We start from the raw sequence: 27,281 nt of genomic DNA, 5'->3' as shown, positions 1-27,281 counted from the left end.
TTTAGTTGTTCACTTCACAGCAGTCCCTGGTGGACGTTAGAGGAACTGCAGCTGAACTATCCGTGTTCCTCGTTCTTTCCTCTCCAGGTCCTCTCTGTCCCTACCCCGTCATTACCCATGGTGCACTGCTCTGCCGCCCGGCAGCTGATGGTCGTCAGAACTGTGACCTTGCCTGTTACCATGGTTACCAGAACACACTTCCTGTCAGCAGCTTCCTTTGTCAGACTGAGAGTCAGCTATGGGATGGAGACACTAAACCGCTGAGTGGAGCCTGTCAGAGTAAGAACTGTAAAGTCCAGACCACACTGACTCCTCACTTTACTGCGGATCATTGGCTGCTGGGAAAATTCCCTTTTAAGACAGGCCCAGGAAATTTGTGTGTAATGTTCATGTGACCTGTGAACCTCCAGATTAACTTAGAATATGTTCTATTTTAGTGTCTCAGCCTCTGCAGTCGGTGTCGTCCTCTCAGCTCTGGATGCTGTCGTCTGCTTGTTCCAGGATCAGTAGTTTACAGTCGCTCCTGTACAACTCATTGAACAGCAGGGGGCTCTGCTTAGCTCAGGTAAACACTGTACTACACCTTCAAGCCCTGAACAGAGCAGCTGAACCATCTGTACCAGGCAAAGGAAATGGAAAGAAAGTTATAAAAATATCACCTGATGTATACAGTCTGCTTTGTTACAGGTCACATCATCAGATGTTTTATCTGACCAAAACCCAAAACATTTAATTAACTATAATATCAGTAAAACAAAAGACATCTCCAGTTGACTTTTGGTGTTAAAATAGAAGAAATTCATGAGAAGTTCACAATAATAAAAGTTAGTGAATGTGAAACATGTTGGTGTGTTTGTAGCTTCCTGTGTCAGGTCGATCGGTGTCGCTCTGTGACGACTCGTCAGTGCGTCTGCAGTGTGACGGTGACGATTTGCTGCTGACATTCAGGTGGAAGGCCTACATGTCTGATATCCCGACCTCTGACCTCCCCAACCTCCACGACATCAGTGAGCAGAGATGTCTCACACAAACTAACCCATCCTAATCCCACCAGACTCCATCAAAAAATTAAGTTATTTAATTTGTAATGTAAAGTACAACACTTACAACCTCATGAATCAGTGGGTTGTTCAGGTACAGGTAAAGTACAGGTGGTAGAGAGGTGGTTCATAAAGACCACTGGGCTTATTCAGGTAGGATGAACATCACAGGGGAAGTAGGGGACAGATGAAATCCTGTTTCTGTGGTGCCTCAGTTTACACGATGAAAACGTTAGGAAGCCTCAGAAGGGTTCCTACTGCTGGAAATTAAAGTTTAATCAGTTTTAATTAGGAAGTTTAATTGAGTTTGTTGAATATGGATCCTTCTGCTGATGTTTTCATTCTAACAGGTCGGTTCCTGAACGAGTCCAGACTTCTGGAAGCTGTTCAAAGACTCCTGGTTGACATCCGGTCCATGCTCCCAGCAGAGCCCAAACTGGTGTCCATGACAACACAGAGCTTTGGCTGTTCCCGTGGTTACCACCTGAGCAGCGACGGCGAAGGCTGCGGTGAGTCAATCGTCACAGCTGATGCTGACGTTTGGTCAGTGTTTAGTCTGTGACACTGACCTTTGACCTCTGACACCTGACATAAGGTCACACAGGTGACAGATGTGCTGGGATGTAATGACAGACATGAATGTAAATAAGTTTAAATGTCTGTCTCTCTTTGCAGTTGTTTGTCCTGCTGGAAGTTTCTACAGGGAGGGGTCGTGTCTCCTGTGTCCTCAAGGAACCTATCAGAATGAAGAGGGGCGGGACTTCTGCAACAGGTGTCCCAAAGGCTCCTCACCTGTTGGTGCATCATCTATGAGTCAGTGTAAGTCCCTTTCTCAAGTCCACAAACACTAACGACCACACAGCTGTTCGTCAGTCCACTGATGTTTATGATGGAGCTCCACGATTGGTCGACAGAAAGTCCATCAGATATTTAGCAGGTTCATGAATCAGTCCAGTGTTTTTTCATGGAAACATTTTCTGTTTCTGCTTTTGACCATATTCAGTTAGAAACTGAGGGATTTGTCTCCCTCTAAGTTTATTTTAACATTTTAACTAATTATCACATTGTTTTGTGCAGAAACCTGTTTAATTTGTACTTTAAAAAATTTAATGGTTAAAACTTTGAATAGAAAAAAAAATACAAACCTGTAATTTACCTGTCTGTGTCAGGTGTGACAGAGTGTGAGAGGCGGGGCCTACTGTGTTCAGAGAGAGGTGACTTCCTGCCAGCACAGCCTGACTTCCTGTCCAACAGGTGGAGGTGTGTCAACAGCGACGGGGAGGAGCTTGAGTGGACCTACAGCAACAAAGTTCTGACTAATGAAGAATGCTCAGGTGAAGACACAGCAGCCAATCAGAGAGCAGCTGGGCTTTTTTTGTTAGTTAGTTAGTGACTGTGAAGCATTCTGGGTGTTTGTGTAGTTCTCAGCAGGTTTCAGGCTGTTCCTGGATCAGATCTGCTCGTTGGAGCTGTAGACACTGTAGTGCTGCAGTCAATGACCTCTGACCTCACAGCCTGTGTGAAAGGTGAGACACACACATAGACACGTTTTAACTTTTAGATGTTTCTCAGGTTATTGTGTCTTAATTAACATGTACTGTACTTCACTACTGTCGGGTTAAAAATAACCACAACACTTTTAATACGCTGAGAGACGAAGACAATAAAGCACAACAAGGACACTCTTTGGCCTTTTTACTTGCAAGGGGAGCCGGCCTGAGATCAGCATAAATGCTTCACCCAGGAATTTCCACCTCCGACTCCGTCCGTCTCCCCTTTGTACAAGCTTTTTATTAAAGATGAGACACACCCTGAAGTTACAGATGTGGGTGTATGCTATGGTTACATGGTGAAGATAGGATGATCATATTGCAAGAAAAAGAAACTCCATACAAGGATAAAACATTGGTTATAGGCGTATAGCAACAAAAACTGTTCAACTCCAAGGCCGCTGACCTTTCCTGTTTCCTGTCTGTGTGCAAAGTGCAGCTTCAGCACAGTACAACATGCTCTTGTTGCTTACAACACATGTATCCTTCATAATGACAATAAGTAAAAAACAAGAAATTATCCTTATGAGTGAAGTAACATTGTAATAAGAAAATTATAAATCAGTGAGTAAATCATTTTTACTCTAACAACTACACTTCACAGGAACTTGTATTTCCTGTTGTGTGTTTGAGTATTTGCATCATAAAAAGGTGTCACATCAATCCTTGTTCAGGGTCCTTAAGGTTTCCCAGGTCATTTCTCAGAGCACCACCCCCTGTCGACCTACAAGCACTCGATCGCTCCCCCACCTGTGAGGGTGCTGGTTCAGTGTTAGTGTAACTGATTTCCTTCCTCACTGATGATGTGCTTGTTTCTCTCAGCATGTGCAGCAGAGCCGTCCTGCCACCATGTGGCGCTGTTCAACAGGCAGACTCAGTGTGAACTGTACAGCACACACACACTGAACACACAGTGCAACACCTCCCAACAGGTGAACACACACTTCAACTCCTTTCGTTCTTCCACCTTTCAACACTTCAACATCTTCAACAATTTTTTAAACCGGTTCTTTAAATGGTGACCTTTTGTGTTTTCTAAGGAATTAAAGGACTCATTAAATTATCCGCATTCTCACGCTTCAACTTCTTTTATGCTTCATATTCAAATTGTTGTTTCTTCTTTGTTTCATGTATTTTCATTTATTAAACTTTGGTTGTGTGTTTCTGCAGACCAGTGGGTTTCTGGGTAATCCTCAGGCTGAACATTTTGATTGGCTGAGCTGCTCTGTGAGAGTGAGGGGCGGGGCTTCAGATATGTTGGTCATTAGGAAAAAAGGTACTTTTACTGTGGGACTGTACCACACTGGTACTGCTCTGTGTGTAACTGTGTCCACTCTGACAGGTGTGCATATGCATTTTAGGGGCGGAGTTTTCTCCCCTGCAACAGCAGCAGAATTTTGTGAGGCTGAGTATGATGAAGGCAGTCTCAGGTGTGTTCAGGACTCAGGTGTTCTCCTCGAGGCGGACCTCTCTGTCTGACGCTCATCGGTTCTGTCTGGACGGCTGCAGCCGCGACACCTGCTGCGACGGATTCATTCTCAACCAGAACAACCTGAATGGAGGTACGTTACCATGGAGATGGGATCAAATCTGTGAGTTAACGAATTCATGCGTGAACCACTGCGTAAATATCTGAGGGGGGGTTTACGAATGAACCTGAGCGTCTCCCTCTCAGGTTCTCTGCTCTGTGGTTGGCTGAGAGCTCCGTCAGTCCTGATGTGTGGTGGCCAGGACTGGGATGTGACTGGACGGGGAACAGCCAATCGTATCTGTGGGGCGGGTCTAACCTACAGCGAGCAGCAGAAAAGTTTCGTGTTCGACTTTGGAGGACAGAACTTCACCATCAGTGAGGAAATGAAGTCACAGCTAAATACCTGGAAGATTAAAATGATATAATACGTAATAATATATGTATACAAACATAATGTATGTAATTCAGTTTTTTACTACTTTAACAAGCTGCAGCTCTAATTAACAGTTTCCTGTTCCTTCTGTTCAGCTGATTCTGCTCTGCCCCCCGACAGTAAGAACAACACGGACTACCAGGCCTCCATCATCAGCTTCCAGGCCATCTACATGACTAGTGGTACCTGACCTCTGACCTCTAAGGAAAACCAAACCAAGTCCCCTCACTCTGAAAATTAAATGAGTGTAAATTAGTCAGTGGAGACACATTTAATGTGTAAAAACGTTGTTGGGTCCAGAGTGAAATGCTGAGATACACAATATTATTATTATGTGTTTCTTCTGTGACAGGATTTTTCATTGTTTGTCAGGTGCTGATTCAGCAGCTCCTGGTTCAGGTTCTTCTTCCTGTGCAGCAGCAGAACTCAGTGGTCCTCAGGATGGTTCGTGTCATCTCTCTGATTTGGTTTTACTGGTGTTGAAATGTCACCGCTTCAAACTAAAGTCTGTTCACACAACACGTGGTGAACAAAAACATGCTGTAAAATCTGTTAGTTGATGGGTTTTTAATCAGCTTCCGTTTGATTTGACCTGAATTAAAGAGGATCTGGGAGAATGAGGTTCAGACACTGACAGAGTGGAGCATCTTCCCTCGCAAACAATCTCTGAGTCTCTGGAACCAGCAGGTTCCTCTCAGAGTTCCTGTTGGTTAGTGAAGCTGAAACCTCGTTTGTCGTGTGAAGCAGAAAATGCAGCAACAGAAGTTTTCTAACCAAGGACAAACAGAATCGCTGCACTTCACACGTTTTCACATTAAAACAGTGAAAGAATAAAGTAAAGAATAACTCTGCTACTCAATCGGTTTGATAATGCAGTGACACTTGTGTATTTCAGTGTCGGTGCAGCAGAAGTTTCAGTCTCTGTCAGAGGACGACGTCCTCGTGGATCCTCAGAGGAAGCTCCCCGTTCTCTCCTTCTGGCTCAACAAGAACAACTACAACTCCCAGCAGGCACTGCTCTGGTGTCTCTCACGTACGTGAATGCTCTAGCGAGGGTTCTGGTAAGTTCAGCTTGACAGGTGATAAAGTTGCTCTCATCACCGTGTGTTTCAGGCTGTGATGTGGAGCAGCTGTGTGATGTCGCAGACCTCAGAGACTCAGCAGGTTTCTTCAGCTGCTCGTTGTATCCGAACAGCCGAGTGTGTGGAGCCTACGACAAACCTCTGAGACGGCCGTGTCCCGTCCTGCTGGGCAAACCACCCAACAACACCTACAGCAGGAGAGGTATTCACACCACTGCTGATGGAGAACGGTTCTAACATTAAGCTGGAGTTTATTTCTTAATTCAGTTCAAACTGATTTAATCCCATTTTGACCCTCTGACTTCTATAGGAAGACAAAACCAAAGTTTGACTTCTGAACTCCAGACGTACGATTATATGATCAGACAAAACTCTAAAGATTTATTTTGTCAAATCTTGAAGGTACTTTAGGATCTGACTGAACCATTACAAGTCGAAATTCTGGAAATAAGATAGTGAGAACTTTTAAAATGAAGTCGGTAATTAAAGGTTCAGTGTACACATGAACCACAAACTGCTGTATATTATATTCATTTAAAGTATCAGAGTATTTAGTACCTACATAAGTCACATTTTTATGTCTGTTTAGCTCTTTTTTCCCCTTATTTTATTTTATTTCCTCCTGAACACTTCATGACAAGCTGAGAAAAACGTCCACAGGCTGACGTCATGTTGGTTCTGTGTGTTTTCAGCTGATCTGTCTGGACCAGTGAAGAGTTTCTACGAGAGAGTTTCCTTCCAGAAGATGGTTTCTTACTCTGTTCGAAGTCGAGTCACTTTGAGAGAAAACACACCGCTGTCTGACGGGTAGTGTACACACACACACACACACACGTTCTCTCTTTTATATTCCATCAAAGTGAAGACACTCGCTGACATCATGTGGTCCCTGGCCCTGTACAAAGACAGAAAGGATGTTTTAGTTTAAGTAAGTTGAAGGATTTTTACGGACAGAGACATTTAATATTTAGCATGGGATTCTCAACTGGTTCTGATAGTTGGTGCTTTAATTATTTTAATTTCATCACGTTAACAGACAAGACAGATTCTTTCTTTCTGCAGTTTGAATTTTGAAGTGCAGCGTCTGTGTGATTTCCAGGTTCATGGAGTGTGAGCGCCGCTGTGATGAGGATCCTTGTTGCCGTGGTATCGGCTTCGTCCGAGACACCAAATCACCAGGTGAACGACAGTTTTAATACACAGATCTTTGCTTTGATGTTGTTTCTTCTTGACTTAGATTTTGTTTGCTTGCTTTGTTCCTCACTTGTAAGTCGCTAAATGACTAAATGTAAATGTAAATGAAGATCAGCCACAACATTAACACCACCTGCTGGATTTCCTGTCATCATGGACTGGACTCAGGACACCAGTCACTGATTGAAATGTTCATACCTGAGCCTTTAAAACACGTTTGTATCACTAAACTCACTTGATCAGTGAAGATCCAGAGAGGAAAAAGGTTTGAGACTCAACAATGATCAGTTCTCTACTAAACTTCACACGTGTTAAGGCGGTATTAGCTCTCTGAGGGTGGATGTGGCAGCAGAAACTACACCACGAGCTCTGTGACACAGCTCGTCTGTGTTCACGCCCCAAACAGCAGCAGGTGGGCTCCAGGAAAAGGCACCACCTGGGGACAGGGTTCATTTGGGCATTGATAGAGAAACCTGGAGCTTTGTGATTGGTGACAGCCACACTGATCTGAACCAGTGATGTAACGGTTACGTTTCACTTTCTCATCATTTTGACCATCGAAAACGAAGCTGACTGATGACTGGTGGGTTGGTGCAGCGTCAGCAGGTGGTGGATACTTACAGGTGTGTGTGTGTGTGTGTGAGAGAGCAGGTGGTTCCGGTGTGGTCTGTTTGTCTCTGATCAGTCTCGGGGTCCAGACCTGCAGTGAGGACGACATGACGACGTGGAGAACTCAGGACTGCAGACCGTCCGAAGTGAAGACCGCACCAGACCCGTTAGGCTGGTACCAGAAACCTGGTACAAATACACCCTGATACTCAAAAGTACACACAGATATACCAGAATCTCTGTGTAATGTGATGTTTGTTTTCAGTGAATCAGTGGAGTTCTTCTCCTGCTCTCTGTCCTCCATTCAACCTGCCACCAACTAAAAACAACGGTAAGACCAGAAACTGCAGTACTACTACTACTTTACTACTGCAGCTACTAGATCCTACAACTACTACTTCTCTATTATCAGCTGTACTATCACGCACACAACTTCAAGTTAAGTTACAGCTTCTACAACTACTCGTAATATTACTCTAATGACACTTGAATATTTGCGTCAGTGTCTGTGGACGAGTGGCGTCTCCTCTCGGACTCGTCAGTTCTGGTCGACCCGTCGGTCTCTGCCTATGATGTCATCCATGTGAGCCGTGACATTTCCACTGACCGGGAGAAGACCAGGGATTGGTGTCTCCATGGTAACTTTAATACTTATGGTTGTACCGGATTCATAACGTTCGGTGTAAAATTCAGGAGATGAACTCTGTTTCCTGTTTACTTCCTGTTCAGCCTGTCAGGAGGCGGAGTCTTGTGTCGCCGTGTCACTGAGAGAGGCGGAGTCTGCCACTCGCTGTGTCTTCTACCCCGACACCACAGTCTGTGGCCTCAGCTCTGCCCCCAGCTTCTCTGGCCCCGCCTCTTCCTCCTGCAGGCTGGTCGTCAAAGAGGCCGCCCCTCAGGTGTACCTGAGGACAGGTGAGACAATCAGCGAGAACAGTGTTGTCACTCACAGGGCGGCGGTTTGATTCCTCACCTTTTTGTCTCTTCAGCACTGTTGCCATCGGTTACGACTGTCTCCATCGAGGGTCATGGGATCCTGCAGGGCGTTGCCGTGGAAACAATCCTGAGCTCATACAGGAGGACGGTTGTTCAGTTTCTGGGAGTCCCATACGCCCGTCCACCAATAGGATTGCTCCGTTTCGAAGATGCTCAGCCAGCTGATTGGATGGGAACATGGGACGCCACAAAACCACGGTAACAACCTGTCTGTTCATGATTATAAATACATTTTCCTTCAAATAAATAAGAACAAAAGCAACACATGAAAAACTGAATTTGCTGTTTTTTCCTATGATTATTATTATTAGTAGTCGTAGTAATATTACTATGATTATTATTATTACTAGTCAGTAATATTACTATGATTATTACTAGTGATAGTAATATAATTGATATGATTATTATTAGTCGCCTTCGTCACCGATAACGATGCTGTGGCCTAAATGCAGACAGACACAGCTCAAACCGCTGCCTCTGTCTTTCAGTCCCAGCTGTATCCAGCCTGGTGATGTAGAGTCTGCAGCCTCGAGCGAAGACTGTCTCTACCTCAACATCTTTGCTCCTGCTCCTCTGGTGAGTCCTCGTCAAACTGCTGAACTACTCTTCTGTCACCTCACTGAACAGGTTTTTCTGGCATTTAGAAACTAAACGATAAGAAAATCTATTTGACATGTTAAAAAAACAGATGATGTCATTTGTGAAATATTTGCACAATATATAAAATAAAATGTAAAAAACATTTTAAATTACAGCATTAAAAAAAACAAACAACCAAACGTGCACGTCTTTGTGTTGATGAACAAAGAGCTGCAACATTTGTTAATTACACTTATATAAATAACTGTATCAGCCGTGTCCCCACAGCCATATAAAGATAAGTGTGTTACAGAGGGGGCGTGTCCCAGTCCTGGTTTTCTTCTACAACCCTTCAGCCAATCAGAACCCAGGGCTGTTGGACGGCTCCACCCTCGCCGCCATGGGCAATATTGTTGTGGTAACAGCCAATTACAGGACAGCGGCGCTGGGATTCCTGAGCACAGGTAACTACACACACAGGTAAATCCACACAAACCACTTCCCGTGAGACCTACAGTACCTCTGTCCATGTCTCCAGGTGAGTCTGGTCTCCATGGTAACTATGGCCTGTCAGACCACGAGGCGGTGCTTCGCTGGGTTAACGCCCACATTTCCCAGGTGGGGGGAGACAACCGTAGCGTGACGGTGGGGGCGGAGCGTCGTGGTGCTGACATCGCCAGCCTTCACCTGCTGTCTCCCTCCTCGTCGTCACTGTTCCAGCGAATGATGCTGATGGTGAGAAACTGAGAATCAATGCTGCTACTTGAATCTCCCACTGGAACAGCAGCACCTAAATGCATCACACGACTGCTGCTCTCCTCCTGCAGGGCGGGTCGGCGTTTTCTCCGTCAATACTTCACACTCCCTCCACCTCCAGACGTCAGGCGCTCGACCTGGCCAAAGAGCTCGGCTGCGTGACCTCTGACCTCGCCGACGATGAAAAGCTGGTCTCCTGCCTCAGAGCGACGCCGGTCCACACACTGAACGCTGCTCAGACCAAGGTACAGTTTACAAACTTTAACTACGGGGCTGGATCAGAGTCCAAAGTCCAGGTTTCTGCTCGTCTCACCTGTTCTCTGGCTGCAGCTACTGGCGGTCAGCGGTCCATTCCAGTCCTGGTCTCCGGTCCGTCAGGCGGTCTCTCACTCGGCCTTCCACAGAGTCGACCTGCTGCTGGGAACGTCTGAACACGACGGTCTGATCAGCCGAGCTCGCAGGATAAAGGTCAGAGGTCACAGTCAAAATCCAACAGTACTGCAAATATCACTTTTAATTAAACAGCAGAGGTGGAAGAAATACACAGAAATACGCGCTACTTAAGTAAAAGTAAACAAATAAAGTAGAAGTACTGCATAATTTAAAAATGTGCACAGAAGGATTTACTCAGAAACAACTTGACGAACTGCGTACACCTGTGACACTTCAGGACTTCGAGGCTCTGCAGGGTCGAGCCGACGGTAAAACTGCGTTTTACGAAGCTCTGAGTCGTTCGCTGGGGGGAGTGAAAGAAAACGAGCTGCTGAAGGAGGCGGCGGCCTGGTTCTACTCCCTGGACCACAGTCCCTCGCCTGCAGGATACAACCTGTTCTCCAGAGCGCTCAACAACGCCACCAGGTGAGTTCTGTCACTGAGCTGCTGATTCTGTGTCGGAGCAGTTGGAATAGAGATAACGATGATCGCCGTGTGTTGCAGAGACCTGTTCATCGTCTGTCCCAGTCTGCAGATGGCTAGCCACTGGGCTAACAGCAAAGCTAACGCGTTCCTGTACCACCTACCTGCCACCGCCGCCTACGACAGGTACCTGACTGTTAGTTTTAAAGACGACCGCGGCTGCAGAGCGTAGTGGTCAGATCACTGCCCTCTAGGAGGGAGACCGGGGTCCCAGCTGTGGTCTAGCTCCAGTAGGGGCCTTAGGCAGGACCTCCTTCCACTCACCTGCCTTTACTTTGTACCTGATAAATGAGTGAATGTCAGAATCACCTCGGACCTACAGCTTCTGTTGTTCTTCAAGATGTTTCAGTTTCTGTTTGGGTCTGAACACGATAAAAGATCCTATAAAGAAATAACGTTGTACCTTAAACTGTCCTGAGCACAGTCCTGGTTCTGGTTCCTCTGCAGAGCCGACGTGTTTGTTCCTCTGGACGTTCAGTTTGTGTTCGGGATTCCTCATCATCCACTGAGCTCCCAGCGTTTCACCTCCTCTGATCGACGCCTCTCTCTGGCCATGATGACCTACGTCTCCAGCTTCGTCCGGACCGGGTGAGACAAACTGAACCGGTTTCAGGTCTCTTTAATCCAGACGAGAGGTCTCAGAGACCTGGAAACAGTTCACAAAGTCAGTTAACAACGCCCATGTGCACTTCATGAGGATCCAGAGCCTTCCTTATAAACACCCGAACCTGCGGAGACTGGATCCTGAGGTTCATGGTTCTTGTTTTTCTCTAGGAACCCAAACCTGTCCCGTGTGTGGCCTGAATCTGTTCTGCCACGGTGGAGGTCTGTCGCATCCTCTGAGGCTCCGCCCACCTACCTGCAGCTAAGCCCCGCCCTCCAACAGCACCAGGGTCTGGGTCAGAATACCTGCTCCTTCTGGACACAACTGGGCCCCAGTCTGACAGGTCAGAGGACACAGCAGTCTGTGGGACGCTGAGGTCTCTCCTGTTGTGACCCGGCTCCACTCCAGACCTGTAACACCTGTAACCTGAACACTGGACCTTCTCTGTCCAATACGTCCCCGTCCTCCAATGTCCTCTGTCCTTCAGATGAAGGTCCAGGAGGAGCAACACCTCCGGACCTGAATCCGCTGTGGACCTTCACCTGAAGGACAGAGGACAGTGTTGAAGCAGGACGTCGACGAGTGTTCAGCTGCGTCTTGACACGAGAACTCGTTAATTCACGTTAAACTGAAGCTGTGTTTTTCCTCCAGGTGAGTCAGAGTCTGTCCAACCTGTGCTGACCTCTGAGATCCCATTGGCTGCACCAGCCAGCCAATCACAGATGGAGAAAGATGCCTACAGCTGAACCTGACAAAACTTTCTGTTTCTACTCTGAACAATAGAAGTTTCTGTTGATCCACTTTGTTCCTAATCACCAATAAAAAGCATTTGAAACTCAGCTGCTCTCGATTCTGACTCTTTACAAAACCAGTTGTCAGTTTATTAGGAACACCTGTCGGCCATGATCAAGGTCCTAATAAACCTTGTTCTGTTACTTAAGGACTAATTATACACGAGTTACCTGCTGCGAGAACCAGTGATTCTGTTTTATAGTCGACTGTAACAACACGACGTGCACAGATCAGACGTTCAGTTCACCCACGCCCTGATTTTTTATTTTGTACATATTTTTCACACAGGATTCAGTTCATGAAACTAACGTCAACCTGAAAAAAAGCCGTTTTTAATCATTTCCATTCATTAATTCTGAACTCTACTAGAAGATCCTGGAGGGGGAGGCGACCTTGGCCTCCATTGATCTGAAACACAGCAGCAAACTGGGTTTGTTTCTGTGGTTTTGGACCTAAATCCAAATGATCTGCTGTGACATGATCTTATACTGGAATGAGAAGAGTGGGACAAAATACTTGGACTAAGGTCCAGCTAAGGTTTCTCCCTTAATAAACTAAATCATTAAAGAACAGCATTTTGTATTTATGATAATTAGCTGGATGATCTGAATCATTTAATTTTAACAAAGAAGACATGAAATAAAACTGGAAATACTGAGACTGACACAGTAGAAGCTTCATCTCCAGCGACCAGTGGTTGGTCGATGCTGTCAAAACACGAGACGTCGCTTATTATCATAGTTTTAAAGTATTAAATGACGTTTCATCATGTGGAATCTGTGCTAACCTCGTCGTGCTAACATGCAGCTCTAAGATTAGAAATTCACCTGCAGCAGTGAACACAGCACGTCGCTGGTTCAACAGATTAATTATTCATCACTAACGCGTGCGAAAAACGGAAGAAATAAAAAGTTTCCTGCTGAAAACGATGCTGTGACTGAATAAACTCAAATCTGCACGTTTCCTGAAACGGACTCATCATTTTAGATTCAAACAGAAAAAGAGAAGTTGTTTACCTGAACTCAGGTGTCTCAGCCCGTCTCAGGTGGATGATGCTTCGTGTCACCTGACAAAACATTTTCAACATTTCACTTTAAAAACAGGTAAAAAGATTTAAAGGAGCATTACACAGATTTGCAGCATGATGTCGGTTCGTCACAGCTGAAACAACAGATTTACATGAGAACAGGTAGAAGCAGGAATGTGTGACCACTGGGTGGAGCCATGTTGATGCTGGAAATCCCAGGGGATGGGCCAGCCCCTCCCTCCTCCTCCTCCACCTGTGCAGGTGTATAAAGGAGTCTTTCTCTGCATGGAAACAGACTCCAGCAGCCACTCACACTGAGATCTTTGTCACAATCTGTCGGATTTCCTGTAGAAAGATGGAGATGCTGCTCGTTCTGTGCCTCGTTCTCACCTTCACCACCTGCTCAGGTAAGAACAGGCTCACCTTCATTTTTAATATTGTTCTGAAAGTTTGATTTGCTGAGGCTCAAAACGCACAAATGTTGAGACAAACTAAAACTATCAAGGTCTCAGGTCAGAGAGATAATATCCCTCAGCTCCAGACCAACTGAGGGGGGGTGGGGGTAATTTAAAACCTTGTACACACAGGTAGTTGGGAAAAAACTATGTTTAATCATTGGATGTCAGGACTTTGTTTAATAAAACCTGTTAACATGACGTGGACCCGCACAGACAAAGTCTCTGTAAAGTTCCAGTATCTAAGTTTGAAGTTTAACGTTGTTCCCTGAAGTATCTTATTATTAATATCTGACTGAATAATGTCTATAACAAAAACTCTTATAAAACATATTAATACTATGTCATTCTCTCAGAACAAATTTGTTCTTCTTAGAACATATAAAGTCAAACTACGACCTTCACTGTAGTGACAGCTGACGCTTTAAAACTGTTTTACACTGAGGACACTGAGTAACGTGTGATTGGGCCGGTCATGCAGGAGTTCGTACTTCTCTCTTAGTTCTGTGTATTTTATGTAAAAACAGAATAAACATGGGGGCTGAATTACGAAGTACCCCCATGATTCAGTAGCTTGTAGATCCACCTTCAGCAGCAATAACTCGACTTTATCAGTCTCTCTTCTTCTTTACAACACTGCTCCAGTCCATTCACCATCACACAGCATTTCTGTTTTCTAATTAATGTCCTCATTAATCTGATTTATAAAACACCAAATCACAACAGACGACATCTCAAGGCATGTTACAGTGTTTAAGGTTTAAGACCTTACAAATAGAACTGTATACAGAATTATATAGAAAACCCAACAACCCCACTGAACAGCACCAGGAGACAGTGGAGAGGAAAAACTCGCTTTAGGGGAAGAAACCTCCAGTAGAACCAGGATCAGGGTGGGCGGCCATCTGTCTCTACCGGTTGGACTGAGAGGAAAGAGGAGAGAGAAAAGAACAGCAGGCAACAAAAAACAACAACAAGCAGGAAAAACACTGGACAGGTTGGTAAGACCAGTAACTGGACTCTGGAGATATGCAGCTCCAGAACATGAACTGGGAGCTGGTTCCACAGGAGAGGAGCTTGATATCTAAAGGCTATTATTGAAGGCAAGTTATTGGGACAAACTATTAATAAGGAATTACAATAGTCCAGTCTGGAAGTAACAAATGCATGGACTAGTTTTTCAGCATCACTTTGGGACAGGATGCTCCTAATTTTAACTTTAATGTTTCTCAGGTGAAAAAAGGCAGTTCTAGAGATTTCTTTGATGTATGAGGTGAAGGAGATATCCTGGTCAAAGATAACTCTGAGATTTCTTACAGTATTACTTGAGGCGGATACCAAGTCATCCAGGGCAGTGGTCCCCAACCCCTGCCGCGGACCAGCACAGGTCTGTGGGTCAATTGATACCGGGCCGCATAGAAAGAATACATAACTTACATTATTTCAGTTTCATTTATTATCTGATTCTGAAGAATGTTTTATTTTGGAAAATTACCGGATTTTTTCCTCCACATCTTTCTATGACTCACTCTTGATGCCTTGGTCACCTGCCTGACCTAGATCTCTACCTTCTTAAAGGGGCAGCCCGGTCGCTAACACATTATATATAACTGCTAACTGAAACCCCCAGACAAACAAAATGAACAAAAAACAAACGTCTTTGGAAAGTTTCTTTGCGCAGGGTAAAAGAGCCAGTGAGGAGACAGAAGAAGAACCTACGACTTCACAGAAAAACAAAGCTGCATTTAACACGCAGTACCAGGAGTCTGACTGGAAATATGCATTTATTGCGACAGGTTGTTCCCACGCACCAAGTCCGCTCTGAATAATATACAGCGACCAGCTCTCTAATGAGGCAATGAAGCCTTCAAAACTGCCACTTCATTTTGATCAGTAAAAATCTGATTTAGGTCGAAAACCTAGATATTTAGAAAATACCAGTTTTCATGCCGGTCATATCTTTTTATTTTGTCGTATTTATCCGCCACACTTTAAAGCCCGCTCTGTGGAAATATTATCTGACATTAAACTGGTTTGTGGCGCAAAAAAGGTTGGGGACCACTGATCTAGGATGTAGAATGTGATAAGGCATAGTGTGTCTGAAATTTTTAGAACCAAACAAAATAGTTTGGTGGAGGTAGCAAATTGGAGGACATCCAGGCCTTTATGTCTTTTAAGCAGCTTGAAGTTTGACTAATTGATTCGTTTCTTCTGGATTCATAGGTAAGTATAGCTGGGTCTCATCTGCATAGCAATGGAAAATCACTCCTCTTGTTGGTTTTTGATATAAATAATTTAGGGTTATGGTAGTTTTTGGGGGGGTGACGGCTGTAAGGAAGCTGCAGAGAGGTGTGTAAGACTGCGTCTCTGCGTCCTGGGCTCCACTCCGAGATGTCAGGGTTTAGGTCGTCTAATAAACTCTGCCATATTCCTAGAGAGTTGAGACGCACCATCTAACCCTAAACTACGGAGTCCGACATCATTTAAGCAAAGTTACAACGATTCCACGTTCATTTTAGTGACTTCCTATTGTTGTAATCAGGCGTGATTAACTCCTTATACTATATTTACATTTATCCTTACACAGGAGTTTTAAATAGGATTCGACGTTGCCCGCTCTGGCCCCAGGAATACACTTGACTATGGCCGCTGGAGTCTATAACTTCACATTTCTGACTATAGAGCTGCCAATGATGAGTGGGTTTCTCAGCTGTTTGTTGCTGAGTGGGGAAAACCGGTTGGAAACCTGAACCTGGTCGTGGTGAACCTTGGGCGAGTGTCTGGGGTTATGCTTCCTGTGAAACGTCACCCAGCTGGAGGACAGCTAACGGGAGCTAGGCTAGCTGGATTATTTTTCCACGGTGTACAGTCTCTAAATCAGTCCGCCTCGCCTCCAATGCTGCAAATGAATTCCACTTCATATAAATTCCCTTATGACTAAAGAGCTGAAACTAAACATAACTCTACAACTGATAAGCAAGTCAGCAACAGGAAGTGATGTAACACGCAGGAGTCACAATCAAATAACCATTAGTGTTGTCATAAAACAACCAGTGTGATACCAACTCTCCACCACCCAGCACTACTTTCTGCCTGTGGCGCTGTTCTTCTAAATCATTACTGCAGCAGCTTGCGACTGAAAGCTGCTCACGGATTTTACAGGAGTCGTTGCCGCATGGTTCGAGCAAAGCAGCTGGAAAACGTCTGTAACTGAAACACAGAAGCTGGAACAAGATGAAACAAGAGAACGTTCATCAATAATTAACTTTATCATAACGAGTTAAGCATTCATTTTCCTTCAGTCAGCTAATTAATTAATTATTATTTAGCTTCATCATAATCTGTAATATGTTAGTGACTCATTTTGTATTATTGTAATTGATCATTATTTATTAATCTGGAAGTTGAGTCATGACAACTGGACTTCCTTTAGTTAGTTGAAACGTTTCGCTACTCATCCAAGTAGCTCCTTCAGTCTGAAGATAGTTGGTTAGAGGCTGCAAATTTATGCTCCAAGACTGGTTTCACTCCACCCCTTGCCCTGAATAGGCTCGTTAGGTGAAACAAAGGATGGGGGGGATGTGAAGGATGTAATGGTCACACCTCTGCCCACCCCCTCGTAACACCTAAATGGGTCGTTAAGTGTGTCCAACCTGGTGCAGGTGTGAACTGGTTCTGGCCTTTTTGGGGATAACCTACAGGGGAACTGAAACCAGCAACAAGTCTGTTTGGTTCCAGTCTTTCTCCAGTAGCTGATTGTGTAACTGTAATCAGGGATTTCAGGTGGTTAGACAAACCTGATCAGACCAGGCAGATTTTTCTGGAGATGCCTCCTCTTTCTTAAAATACATCAGAAAAAAATCTAGAACTGAAACCACTATTACACAAAGTGGCCTGTGCAGGTCTACATCAGTCTGCTCCAACACAAACACAGAATATCATCAGGAAGCAGCTTCTTCTGTAACTGTACGGTTCACATCTGTGGGTCACTCCTCATATTACTGACTGTCGCATGTGTTCATAGATTTCCAGTAACGTTTACCAGGTGACTACAGGCTGTCTGTCAAACCCATCTCTAGGTCAAGTCAAAGATCTGATCCTCTAAGATCTGCAACACACAAATAACTGCAGCTGTTTCTTCTCTTTATCTCAGCGTCCTCCACTGTGACACCAACCTCCGCCTCCACCACCAGCTCGACTAGTGCTACAACAGCAACCAGCCCCAAAAGCACTGAGACCAGTTCCACTGCCGGCACTGAGACCAGTAAAACCAGCACTGAGACTGGTAAAACCAACACTGAACCCAGTTCCACTGCTGGGACTGAGACCAGTTCCACTGCTGGCACTGAGACCAGTTCCACTGCTGGCACTGAGACCAGTTCCACTGCTGGCACTGAGACCAGTAAAACCAACACTGAGACCAGTAAAACCAGCACTGAGACCAGTAAAACCAGCACTGAGACCAGTAAAACCAGCACTGAGACCAGTTCCCCTGCTGGCACTGAGACCAGTAAAACCAGCACTGAAACCAGTAAAACCAGCACTGAGACCAGTTCCCCTGCTGGCACTGAGACCAGTAAAACCAGCACTGAGACCAGTAAAGCCAGCACTGAGACCAGTTCCACTGCCGGCACTGAGACCAGTAAAGCCAGCACTGAGACCAGTTCCACTGCCGGCACTGAGACCAGTAAAGCCAGCACTGAGACCAGTTCCACTGCCGGCACTGAGACCAGTAAAGCCAGCACTGAGACCAGTTCCACTGCCGGCACTGAGACCAGTAAAACCAGCACTGAGACCAGTAAAACCAGCACTGAGACCAGTTCCACTGCCGGCACTGAGACCAGTTCCACTGCCGGCACTGAGACCAGTTCCACTGCCGGCACTGAGACCAGTTCCACTGCCGGCACTGAGACCAGTTCCACTGCCAGCACTGAGACCAGTAAAGCCAGCACTGAGACCAGTAAAGCCAGCACTGAGACCAGTAAAGCCAGCACTGAGACCAGTTCCACTGCCAGCACTGAGACCAGTAAAACCAGCACCAAAGGCAGTGAAACCAGTTCTACCATTGACCACATAAACAAAACAACCACAGACAGAAACACAACAATACAACATGTAACCACGGTAACCAACACTATAAACAGCACTGAAGACCACACTACAAACAACTCTTCTGTTGCTACGACGACAAGTGTAGGACACACCTCTCATGGTGACAACACTCACATCAGCTCCACTGAGGCCAAGTCCACCACAGCAACAAAGAGGACGACAGTCAGCGCCTCGAACAACTCGGTGACGTCCAAGAAAACGACCCCGAGTACGAGCGGCGCTGCAGCCGGTGTTGGTGGGGGTGGTGGTGTACCTGGATGGGGGATAGCTCTGCTGGTTTTGGCAGCTGTGGTTCTGCTGTTGCTGATCGTGCTGCTGATAGCACTGGTGAGTCTTACAACCCACGAGCTTCTTCTCTCTCTCCGACTTTAATGTTCAGAAGCAGCATCAATCCACAGGTTGTAGCTATTAAAGCAGCCTTGGTCTTAGTGCTTCTCTGTGCTCAGGTGTGCGTCTACATCTCTGATGTTTCACCTGTTCTCACGTTGGGTTTTCCACAGAGAACCTCTGGTGACATACGAAGTAAAAATAAAAAGAGGGAATGAGATTTTATGTTGTGGCCACAACTTCACGTGATGTTACTGTGATACTGTACGGTCCAAATGAGATCGTTTCTATATAAAGTTATGTATTTATCTCGATTCTCAGTATTTCATATATGTATTAGGAGTATTAGTCAGTAGTGGCCCAACTACAGCTAGCAGTAGCCAGAAGGCAGATATCATTAATATTCACAACAGCTGGACCAGCTCTAGTTCTGGACGTCCAGCTCGGTTTCTTTAGGCCGTCACACAGACAAATGCACGTCGCTCCTGTTCTGTGACACGACTGTGTCCTCACGAGGCAGCAGCATCAATACGTCTCCAGAGGAGCAGCACACATGTTCCACATGAGGCACAGCAGAGATCCTTTCATTAAATGTTCAAGTCATCGTAAGACTCACAGAACATCTGCAGTGAAGTCACACTGAGCTCAGAATGATACTGAGACATTAGTCAGATTTCTCTTTTGATTGTTACAGCTTCATTAAGGCAAAAAGGAAAAGAGTGAGTGAGAGGTTTATAATTCATTTGTTATGCATCAGGATGCTGAACTAAATACAAAACAACGCGTGAGAGAAGCTCATTAGCCAAGACAAACAGAAAACTGAATACACTGAATTGTGTTTGCAGCAGTGACTTTATCTTTTAATTACTTTTCATCTCTTTGTTGTCTCACTTACGGACTTTCGAACAACAAATATTAACCAGCCCAGTTTGGATAAAGTCTCTGGTGGACCGTAGACTCTTAGTGGAAGTGATTAATGACCATTTTAAATATCAGTACAGATATCCCCGGCTGTTGCATTAACATGTCTCTCACAGCTGAACAGCAGCCTGAGAAGAACTCAGCTGAGTTTGGTCTGTACTCTAGTACAGTAGTACAGTAGTACAGCAGTACTGTAGACCGAGGACACCAACAGAGAACCTAGTTTAACTAGACAATAAAACTATATAACAAAAATTATTAAATAGTATATTAGGTCAGCTGTCAATGAATAAGCAGATATATAAACCTGTAGGTACATTTTAGACCAGAAATATAGAAAAGAGCTGCAGAGCGGGTAAACGACCGTCACAGAGTAAGGGGGTCATAAGGCTCAGTAATTTGCACATTAAATCAGATTTGTTTAATCCATCAACAAAAATGTAAATAGCACAGGTGTGGTTTTCAGACTGCGGTACAAGAGGAGGTGTAGGTGGGTGTAAGTGCTTTTAAACTTTTACACTAACTCAGTTTTTCTCGTCTCTAGCTTGTGTGGTGCTGCTGCTACAGAGGGAGCTCCAGTGGCTTCGGCTCCTACGACCACCTGACCCACAGAGACGATCTGCCTCTGTACGCCACCCACAGTCGCTTCGAGGGACCCAACGGGAGGCCATACGTAAGTCAAACATCAGTGAACACAAACAACCTACAAGCTCAGAAGGAGTGTTTCAATGTGACAGACCAGGAGAGGAGCTGACCCAGCAGAAACCCAAATGTCCTCTCTAAGACTGGTCTGTCAGCAAACGCATGAACCCACATGAGTAACAAGGAAAGTTCTCTTAGATAAAATACCCTCACACTGACAAAGGTTAGATTTAGTCACTGAACAAAATGTGAGCGCCTGGGTACCAACACCGTCATCTGCTGTGTCCTGGACACGAAGCGATGTATGTTAAATGGGTGTGCACTGGGTTTGGGAGATAATTAACAATTATTCAGTTTGTATTTTAGTGAGTCACAGTCAACATTTACACAGAGGAAATGGAGAAAACAGAGGTAACACCTAGCTGTGATGTAATTAGTGTGACCATGACAACAGGAACGTACAAACAAAAGACGTCTGATAAAAATATGAGCTGACTGTTGGAACTAACTCGGACTATTTATAGTTCATTAAATTATCAGTGAGCCACAGGTTGAAACCTTTGTAATGGGAACATCTCAGTAACTCGAACCCCTAACCTGTGGTTACTTCATTAACCGTTAGTTCAATGTATTAATAATGAATAAATATTTATATACGCAGAGACTTAACACACTCAGTAAAACCTAGCAATGTAAGAAGCATCTAATTAAAACTACACAAGATTGTTGAGGTTACCATGTTAATAATATCCACTGCTACATATCAGCATTAATGTTGTGATGTTTTCATCTAAAGTCACATTAACGCCTGTTGGCAACATATTAATGTTATTAAGACCTTTTAATATAACATGACATTACAATACATTTCCTCTTAGTAACATCTTAATAGTGTTTAATAATTGTGCAGAATACAGAAGGAGAAAAGAAGAGGAGAAGATCTCTAAATAACACTTCATCTTTTTCAGGACAATATGGAGAAGCCAATGAAGCCCCGGACGGGGATGTACACAGTCAACCCATAGCCACACGTTCATGTTTGACAAGAATCAAACTAAACATCTTTTACATAAAAACACACTTTTTTTACATTTTAATTCTCATTTTGATAAACATTTGACATTTTTCTTTTGTTCTCATTAGCCTTTATTTATTATCTGTAAAGCACGAACAGAGAATAATCTAATTTCATTTGGAGTTTTCATCAAATAGTGATAAATGGCTCAAATTTAACTGCATTAATATCAACTAGTAACATCATATTACTTCATTTAGATTTCACTTGTACTATTTTTTAGGACATATTTTCTGCACATATAGAATGCACAGTTCTTTTTAGATATTGATCCAGTGTACTCTTAAGTGGACATCGAAGTCCAACAAAGTCAGCACGGCGGCCCGGTTCTCGTTTTCTCAGCTACAGAACCATCATGAGTAACACACAGTAAAAATCCATTTCACATTCACTGCTGAAACAGTAATGGCAGATGACCAGAGCAGGGATGAGCTTTTTCGCTTGTCTTCCGTGTTGGACCATATGAGTCGGACTCAAGCAAAACTCATTATTGATTTTTGGTTAATGATTGGTGCGAGCCGCCCATTCATCCTGACGTATTCTGGAGGAGAAACGGAGAGACTGTCCCTCCCTAACTAAAACAGGTCTTCTTCAGCTACCTTCATGCCAATGTCTCCACATTGAAGCCGCCCTGAGTCTCTGTCCTTCAACATATTCACACTAATATGTTGCTCAAATATAAACGCCACTCTCCATTGTTCCCCCGACTCTCCTCCCCCAACTTTACTACCTCCAGGACAAAGACGCCCTCATGCTGGGTTTGTGCCTTTTAATCAGAAAAAGCTCAATAATCCTCCCATTAGGTGTAAACAGCACTTCTGTTAAAGGTTACTGACAACTCCTACTAATGCTGATATTTACATTTATTGGCTCTTTACATTTAAAATATCTTAAAGATATTTATTAACTGATTATTTCTTTCATGTGTGATCAATTAGAAAATGATTATGTTTCACATTTATTCATCATTTACTGTTTAATTAAACTCCTTTCAAATATTGTCATGTTGCCATTTTAATTTTCTAAGTCATTATTTTGCCATTTTACGTACCTAGTTATTCCAATTGCTGGGTATTAAATTCATAAACAATATTGTTAAATATTTATATGCATGATATAGATTAATATTGGTGAATACAGAACCACTGTATAATCAAATATATGGCCATTATATTTTCAATATCTTTTAATTTAACAGTTAATGTTTTATACAATACATGTACTGTGATGTTTTACTTTACAATCATAGTTATTTTAATTATAAATGTCCACAATAACTTCACGATTGGTATAAAATTCAGCTGTTATTAAAAAGCTATTTCACAAATATTTTACATCTCAAATACAAATGTACACATACTACACTCACGTCTATATTATCAATGTTGTATTTCACTCTTTTTAAATAGAACTGTACCATCATCGCCATCACTGCTGTAACTGTAGTTAATTAATTAATTGCCATCAGTTTGAGACCTACTGTTATTTTGTTGTTTTATTGCCACAGGTATTAACAGTCTTATTTCTATTCACTGGCAGTTTGGCAGCAGCTTCACTGTCCTAGTTTGTTCATCATTGTGTCTCTGAAAGTGAACAAAACCAGTTCATCACAAAGAGCTTCACAAAGACTGAGAGCAGACGAGGCGTGGCAGCTGAGGAATTTATAAATGTTCGGGTGTTTGATATGAGATGGATGAAGCTGATATCAACATAAAGGGACTGGGCCGGGCTCTGCTGTGTCAGTCAACATAAAAATCTCACTCCTAGTCTTCGGTTTTAGTTTAATCAAAGGTCTTGCATCATATTCAGTAACTCTGAATAAATGTTGAGTATTTCTTTGAGTGTTTCTGCTCAGTTTTGTTTTTTCTTCTTATGCATTATGAACCTTGATGCACGTTTTTCTAACATCCAGTTACACTAATGTGGTGATTTTCAGAGGTAACAACATGTATCTGAATTTACATTACTGTGGTTTCTGTTTGTACTCTTACTCATCCTGGAGACAGGAAACAGTGGACCACATATATCCTCTTCGCTCCGGGACGTTCATTAACAATTATCTACTACTTTACCATTTTAGTCATTATCAGTTCAATAAATCTCTAATGCTCTTACTCGTGTTGGGCACATAAGCCTATTAAAATGAGTCCAGCTCACTGTAGACAGGTAAACTCAGCCAGCCCCATTAGTCCTTTGGTTAGCAACACTGGGCCACGATGAAACTAGCAACAAAGACAGAGTAGTTTTTAACCACAGGAATTCTTTAGTACTCACTTCACACCACACTGAGGTCCGAGTCCCATTTATCACTTCTTCCTCTGAATGTCTATCTGCCCTTATTGCTTCTAGAACATAACCATTCTTTTACTTTCAAATTCCGTTAATAACACGTTGACACAGTGGGGAAAAAGGGATTCTGCCTTGGCGTCTTAAAGAGACCATAGAAACCATACCAGGGATGAACTCTTAGAACGTCCTGAAGAACCAACAGAACCTCATCAAAAACTGTAGATCCTAGCTACACATCCTAAGACCTTCTCCAGGACTGCTAGAAACTCATCTAAAGAAGACCTTCGTCAAGGCGACCAGGGTCCACATCTAGAACTGCTAGATAATCCTCCAGAAACGTTTTCAACCCCAGAAGAACCTAAACTACTCCAGGAACCCTTGAACCTCTTCAAAAGACATTTAAACTTCCTCCAGTACCACAGGAACCTTTCCATGACTTCCAGAGTTCCTCCTTTAATGTACTGGACAAATATTTAAACTCTGGACAAACATCTTATTTTGCAGTTTGAAGTGTTAAATCCGGTCCAACACGTCTGTTTACGTCATTTTTGTTTCTTTGCTAAAGGACTTGTTTGGCTGCGGTGCTAAGTAAACCCTGGCAGCCTGTGTGAAAGTTTGTTTCTTTGAGCTATGTTTACGTGGCCGTGTGAACTAATCAGGACCAAGACCGTTGATGTGGATTTGCTTTAGTCAAGAACAGGAACTGGACATCTAGAGACTGGCTGACCATTTACCTGGCTGTCCATCAGCTGTCAGCTGTTGCAGATTCTTCACACCACCTCAGCTCCACCCTCACACTCTGTGATTCAGGATTTGACATCACAAACCTGTAAAAATAAATAAAGGCAGGTGCTCAGATTTTTTTACTGAGCGGAGAAACAGTTTTAACATCCTGTAAAATGTAAAACAGAGGAGACTGAGGAGCGGGCCAGGAATTCACAATCACAAACAGGCTGTAGGTGATCCGTAGTGTCTGTTATCAAGGAAACATCTACCAGTGTTTGACAGGACTCAACTGGTCTGTTGACTTTTACTTTTTCTTAATAGCTTTCTCCTCCGCAGCAGGACGACCTAAGAGCTGAGGGTGGGTCTCACTAACGAAATAAAGTAGATATTAGTTTGAAATGTGGTAATAAAATATTTATAATACCACAGAAAACTGAGTCATACCAGCAAATAAAATGTCAGAAATCAAACAACCAAATCCATGTATATTTTAGTTTTACTATTAGAGGTTTATATTTCAAAAAGCATCTTATCGCCAACATTACTGCCAACAGCAGCCAAAGAACAAGATTTCAGACTTGTGTAAGTCAAACTATTAATTTTCTTACAATATAAATAATATATACATATTTTTAATTTAGGGATTTCTAAGTTGACTGTTTTTTTTAATAGAGAACAGAATATATTGCTTTAAGACTGAAGACAGTTGAGTAAAAAAAAAAAAAAAAAAAACTGAAAATCTGAACCAGGGAAATAAAAAGCTAAAAACATATAAATAACAAATAGTATAAAACCCATAATTTTATATAAAATTAAACAAATTAAAAATGAGCAATAAAAACAAATTAAACAGAATGACAAAACAAGTATGTGCAGAGAACAGCAGTCTCATGTACATGATTACACACATTTAAAGTACACTGTACGTAAACGTATTAGGAACTGTAAACTACTTAAAGACGTTCCTCCCATTGGTCAAACACCAACAAAACCAAATGAGCTGATTCATTAAATGCGTAAAACTTAAAACCAGAATGTTTCACTTCCATTCCAACTCTGCTGATGTTCATGTTTTAAAAGGTTTAAATTTGCTGTTATTGTTAATGTGTTCTTTCTTATCAGTTTGTCAGTTATCTGTAAAACACTGTCGCCAAACAAAAGGTTCTATATAAGTTAAGTTTGTTTGTTTTGTGTTTTGCAATGTTGGTCAGACAAAAAAACATTATTTGATATCATCACTGCTGGGAAAATGTGATTAACCCTGTTCATTATTCCCTCACATATTAAAGACAAAGAACATTAGGCTCAACCAAACCAAAAAGAAGATTTGAGGCACATTGAAGTCAAAACCCACAACACAAACTAAGAAGAGCGTTTGACAAGAAGTCACACAGCACAGGAGGAAAATGTTTCTGTCTTAGTTCTAGGTACTTTATGTTTCACAGGGACCAGACTGAGCTTTTAAATCAAGATTAAAACATCTAAATAATTCACTTAATAACCAGCACAAGAAAGGAAACTGTGCATGTATGAAATATAACTACATCAACACTGACATATAGCTGTGAGAGTGTTTGTGAGTACAGTATGAAGCTCTAAAGTTAAGATCCAGTCAGTTATACTGGGTTCTTATCTTTGCTGTTTCACTGATTTTAAAGACCTGGTGAAGTAAAAGCATTCATTTGTTTCTAAATGCATTAAACATTTATAAAGATCAAACAGGTAAAAAGTCTGACCTATATAGTTCTGAAGGCGGACTGGAGCCACTGAACTCGAGTGAACCCAGAACTTCCAGACACCCAATTCAAAATCCTGCTGAGAGCTCTACATCAGTAATACCTATAACTTAGCTAACTATTGGTTAGATAACCATGATCACAGGATTGAAAGAACTCCACTTCCCATGAGTCTTAGCTGTTGATGTCTAGCAGTGAGTGGTGGAGAGGTCAGACATGTCTGTAGTAGCAGCAGGACAGAGAGCACTAAACACTGCACCGTCTTCTTAATATTCACCCAAACCAAAGTGTTGAATCAACAGACAAACCTTAATCAACCTTCAGCTGGACGAGTCAGGAGCTGATCCAAACCGAAACCTGATCTGTCATCTGCTTCAATGTAACTCCAGCTGCTTCTGTGAAACTGAAAACGTGTCTGTATGTTTAACCAACAGCAGGAGAAAACATTTTACATTTGAAAAGACTAGATGTTAATGTGGAATGGCATCTTCAGCTAACTTCACCACATTTATTCACAAGACATTTGCAATAAAGCACAGAAATAATGTTAACACATCGCATCAAAGTCGCGGTTGGTTGGAGAACACAGTGAATTAGAACAATAAACAAATGTTTTTCACCTGCTGCACAATAAAAATATACATTTGTAAATTTCTTCAAACTACGACTCAGTTTCCTACTTGATCTCGATTCGCCAGCTAGTAGACGGGCCGCCCTGTTTGTTAGCTAGTGGACGGCCCCCATGTTTGTTAGCTAGTGGACGGCCCCCATGTTTGTTAGCTAGTAAACGGGCCCCCATGTTTGTTAGCTAGTAAACGGGCCCCCATGTTTGTTAGCTAGTGGACGGCCCCCCATGTTTGTTAGCTAGTAGACGGGCCCCCATGTTTGTTAGCTAGTAGACGGGCCCCCATGTTTGTTAGCTAGTAGACGGGCCCCCATGTTTGTTAGCT

The 27,281-nt window shown here is 43.2% G+C and overlaps 2 protein-coding genes and 1 long non-coding RNA gene across 4 annotated transcripts in view; 2 read left to right on the top strand and 1 right to left on the bottom strand.

Annotated features, from left to right (window-relative positions):
• tg (thyroglobulin) overlaps window positions 1-12,068 on the top strand; it is a 36,371-nt gene extending 24,303 nt beyond the window's left edge. Inside the window, exons 19-50 of one of the 2 annotated variants that reach the window (XM_026371531.1) lie at window positions 88-279; window positions 438-565; window positions 860-1,007; window positions 1,391-1,549; window positions 1,716-1,859; window positions 2,210-2,374; window positions 2,462-2,566; window positions 3,413-3,522; window positions 3,761-3,866; window positions 3,952-4,152; window positions 4,266-4,436; window positions 4,590-4,676; window positions 4,867-4,938; window positions 5,390-5,527; window positions 5,608-5,778; window positions 6,269-6,383; window positions 6,676-6,755; window positions 7,422-7,568; window positions 7,645-7,710; window positions 7,883-8,017; window positions 8,109-8,294; window positions 8,369-8,573; window positions 8,864-8,951; window positions 9,268-9,418; window positions 9,493-9,689; window positions 9,782-9,955; window positions 10,041-10,178; window positions 10,381-10,568; window positions 10,647-10,751; window positions 11,073-11,213; window positions 11,400-11,572; window positions 11,881-12,068. In XM_026371531.1, the coding sequence (XP_026227316.1) occupies window positions 88-279; window positions 438-565; window positions 860-1,007; window positions 1,391-1,549; window positions 1,716-1,859; window positions 2,210-2,374; window positions 2,462-2,566; window positions 3,413-3,522; window positions 3,761-3,866; window positions 3,952-4,152; window positions 4,266-4,436; window positions 4,590-4,676; window positions 4,867-4,938; window positions 5,390-5,527; window positions 5,608-5,778; window positions 6,269-6,383; window positions 6,676-6,755; window positions 7,422-7,568; window positions 7,645-7,710; window positions 7,883-8,017; window positions 8,109-8,294; window positions 8,369-8,573; window positions 8,864-8,951; window positions 9,268-9,418; window positions 9,493-9,689; window positions 9,782-9,955; window positions 10,041-10,178; window positions 10,381-10,568; window positions 10,647-10,751; window positions 11,073-11,213; window positions 11,400-11,572; window positions 11,881-11,975 (4,481 nt within the window). In that variant the 3' untranslated portion in view covers window positions 11,976-12,068. Of the gene's footprint in view, window positions 1-87; window positions 280-437; window positions 566-859; window positions 1,008-1,390; window positions 1,550-1,715; window positions 1,860-2,209; window positions 2,375-2,461; window positions 2,567-3,412; window positions 3,523-3,760; window positions 3,867-3,951; window positions 4,153-4,265; window positions 4,437-4,589; window positions 4,677-4,866; window positions 4,939-5,389; window positions 5,528-5,607; window positions 5,779-6,268; window positions 6,384-6,675; window positions 6,756-7,412; window positions 7,569-7,644; window positions 7,711-7,882; window positions 8,018-8,108; window positions 8,295-8,368; window positions 8,574-8,863; window positions 8,952-9,267; window positions 9,419-9,492; window positions 9,690-9,781; window positions 9,956-10,040; window positions 10,179-10,380; window positions 10,569-10,646; window positions 10,752-11,072; window positions 11,214-11,399; window positions 11,573-11,880 lie in introns of both variants that reach the window. The other variant, XM_026371530.1, reaches the window with a different exon arrangement.
• Window positions 11,589-26,767, bottom strand: LOC113169852. The gene is made up of 4 exons (XR_003299602.2): window positions 26,640-26,767; window positions 24,604-24,696; window positions 13,038-13,087; window positions 11,589-11,771 (listed from the first exon to the last, which is right to left on the bottom strand). It is a non-coding gene; the product is annotated as an uncharacterized LOC113169852 (long non-coding RNA).
• Window positions 13,207-22,441, top strand: LOC113169824 (mucin-22-like). Its single transcript, XM_026371557.1, has 4 exons — window positions 13,207-13,455; window positions 17,657-18,942; window positions 20,408-20,536; window positions 21,474-22,441. The coding sequence occupies exons 1-4, from the start codon at window positions 13,404-13,406 to the stop codon at window positions 21,528-21,530; spliced, it is 1,524 nt and encodes a 507-aa protein (XP_026227342.1). The 5' UTR covers window positions 13,207-13,403; the 3' UTR covers window positions 21,531-22,441.
• Window positions 26,768-27,281: the final 514 nt, after the last annotated feature.

The sequence above is a fragment of the Anabas testudineus genome, chromosome 16, assembly GCF_900324465.2.
Source record: "Anabas testudineus chromosome 16, fAnaTes1.2, whole genome shotgun sequence".
NCBI classification, from domain to species: Eukaryota; Metazoa; Chordata; class Actinopteri; order Anabantiformes; family Anabantidae; genus Anabas; species Anabas testudineus.
Note: the sequence above shows the minus strand (reverse complement) of the source record. Positions and strands in the feature narration are given on the sequence as shown.

What these genes read in the sequence shown, in the direction of transcription:
- LOC113169824 (XM_026371557.1), top strand. Translation starts at nt 13,404, where the DNA reads ATGGAGATGCTGCTCGTTCTGTGCCTCGTTCTCACCTTCACCACCTGC. An exon ending in TCGTGCTGCTGATAGCACTG is followed by an intron (nt 18,943 to 20,407) that starts GTGAGTCTTACA and finishes TCTCGTCTCTAG; the next exon opens with CTTGTGTGGTGCTGCTGCTA. An exon ending in GACCCAACGGGAGGCCATAC is followed by an intron (nt 20,537 to 21,473) that starts GTAAGTCAAACA and finishes CATCTTTTTCAG; the next exon opens with GACAATATGGAGAAGCCAAT.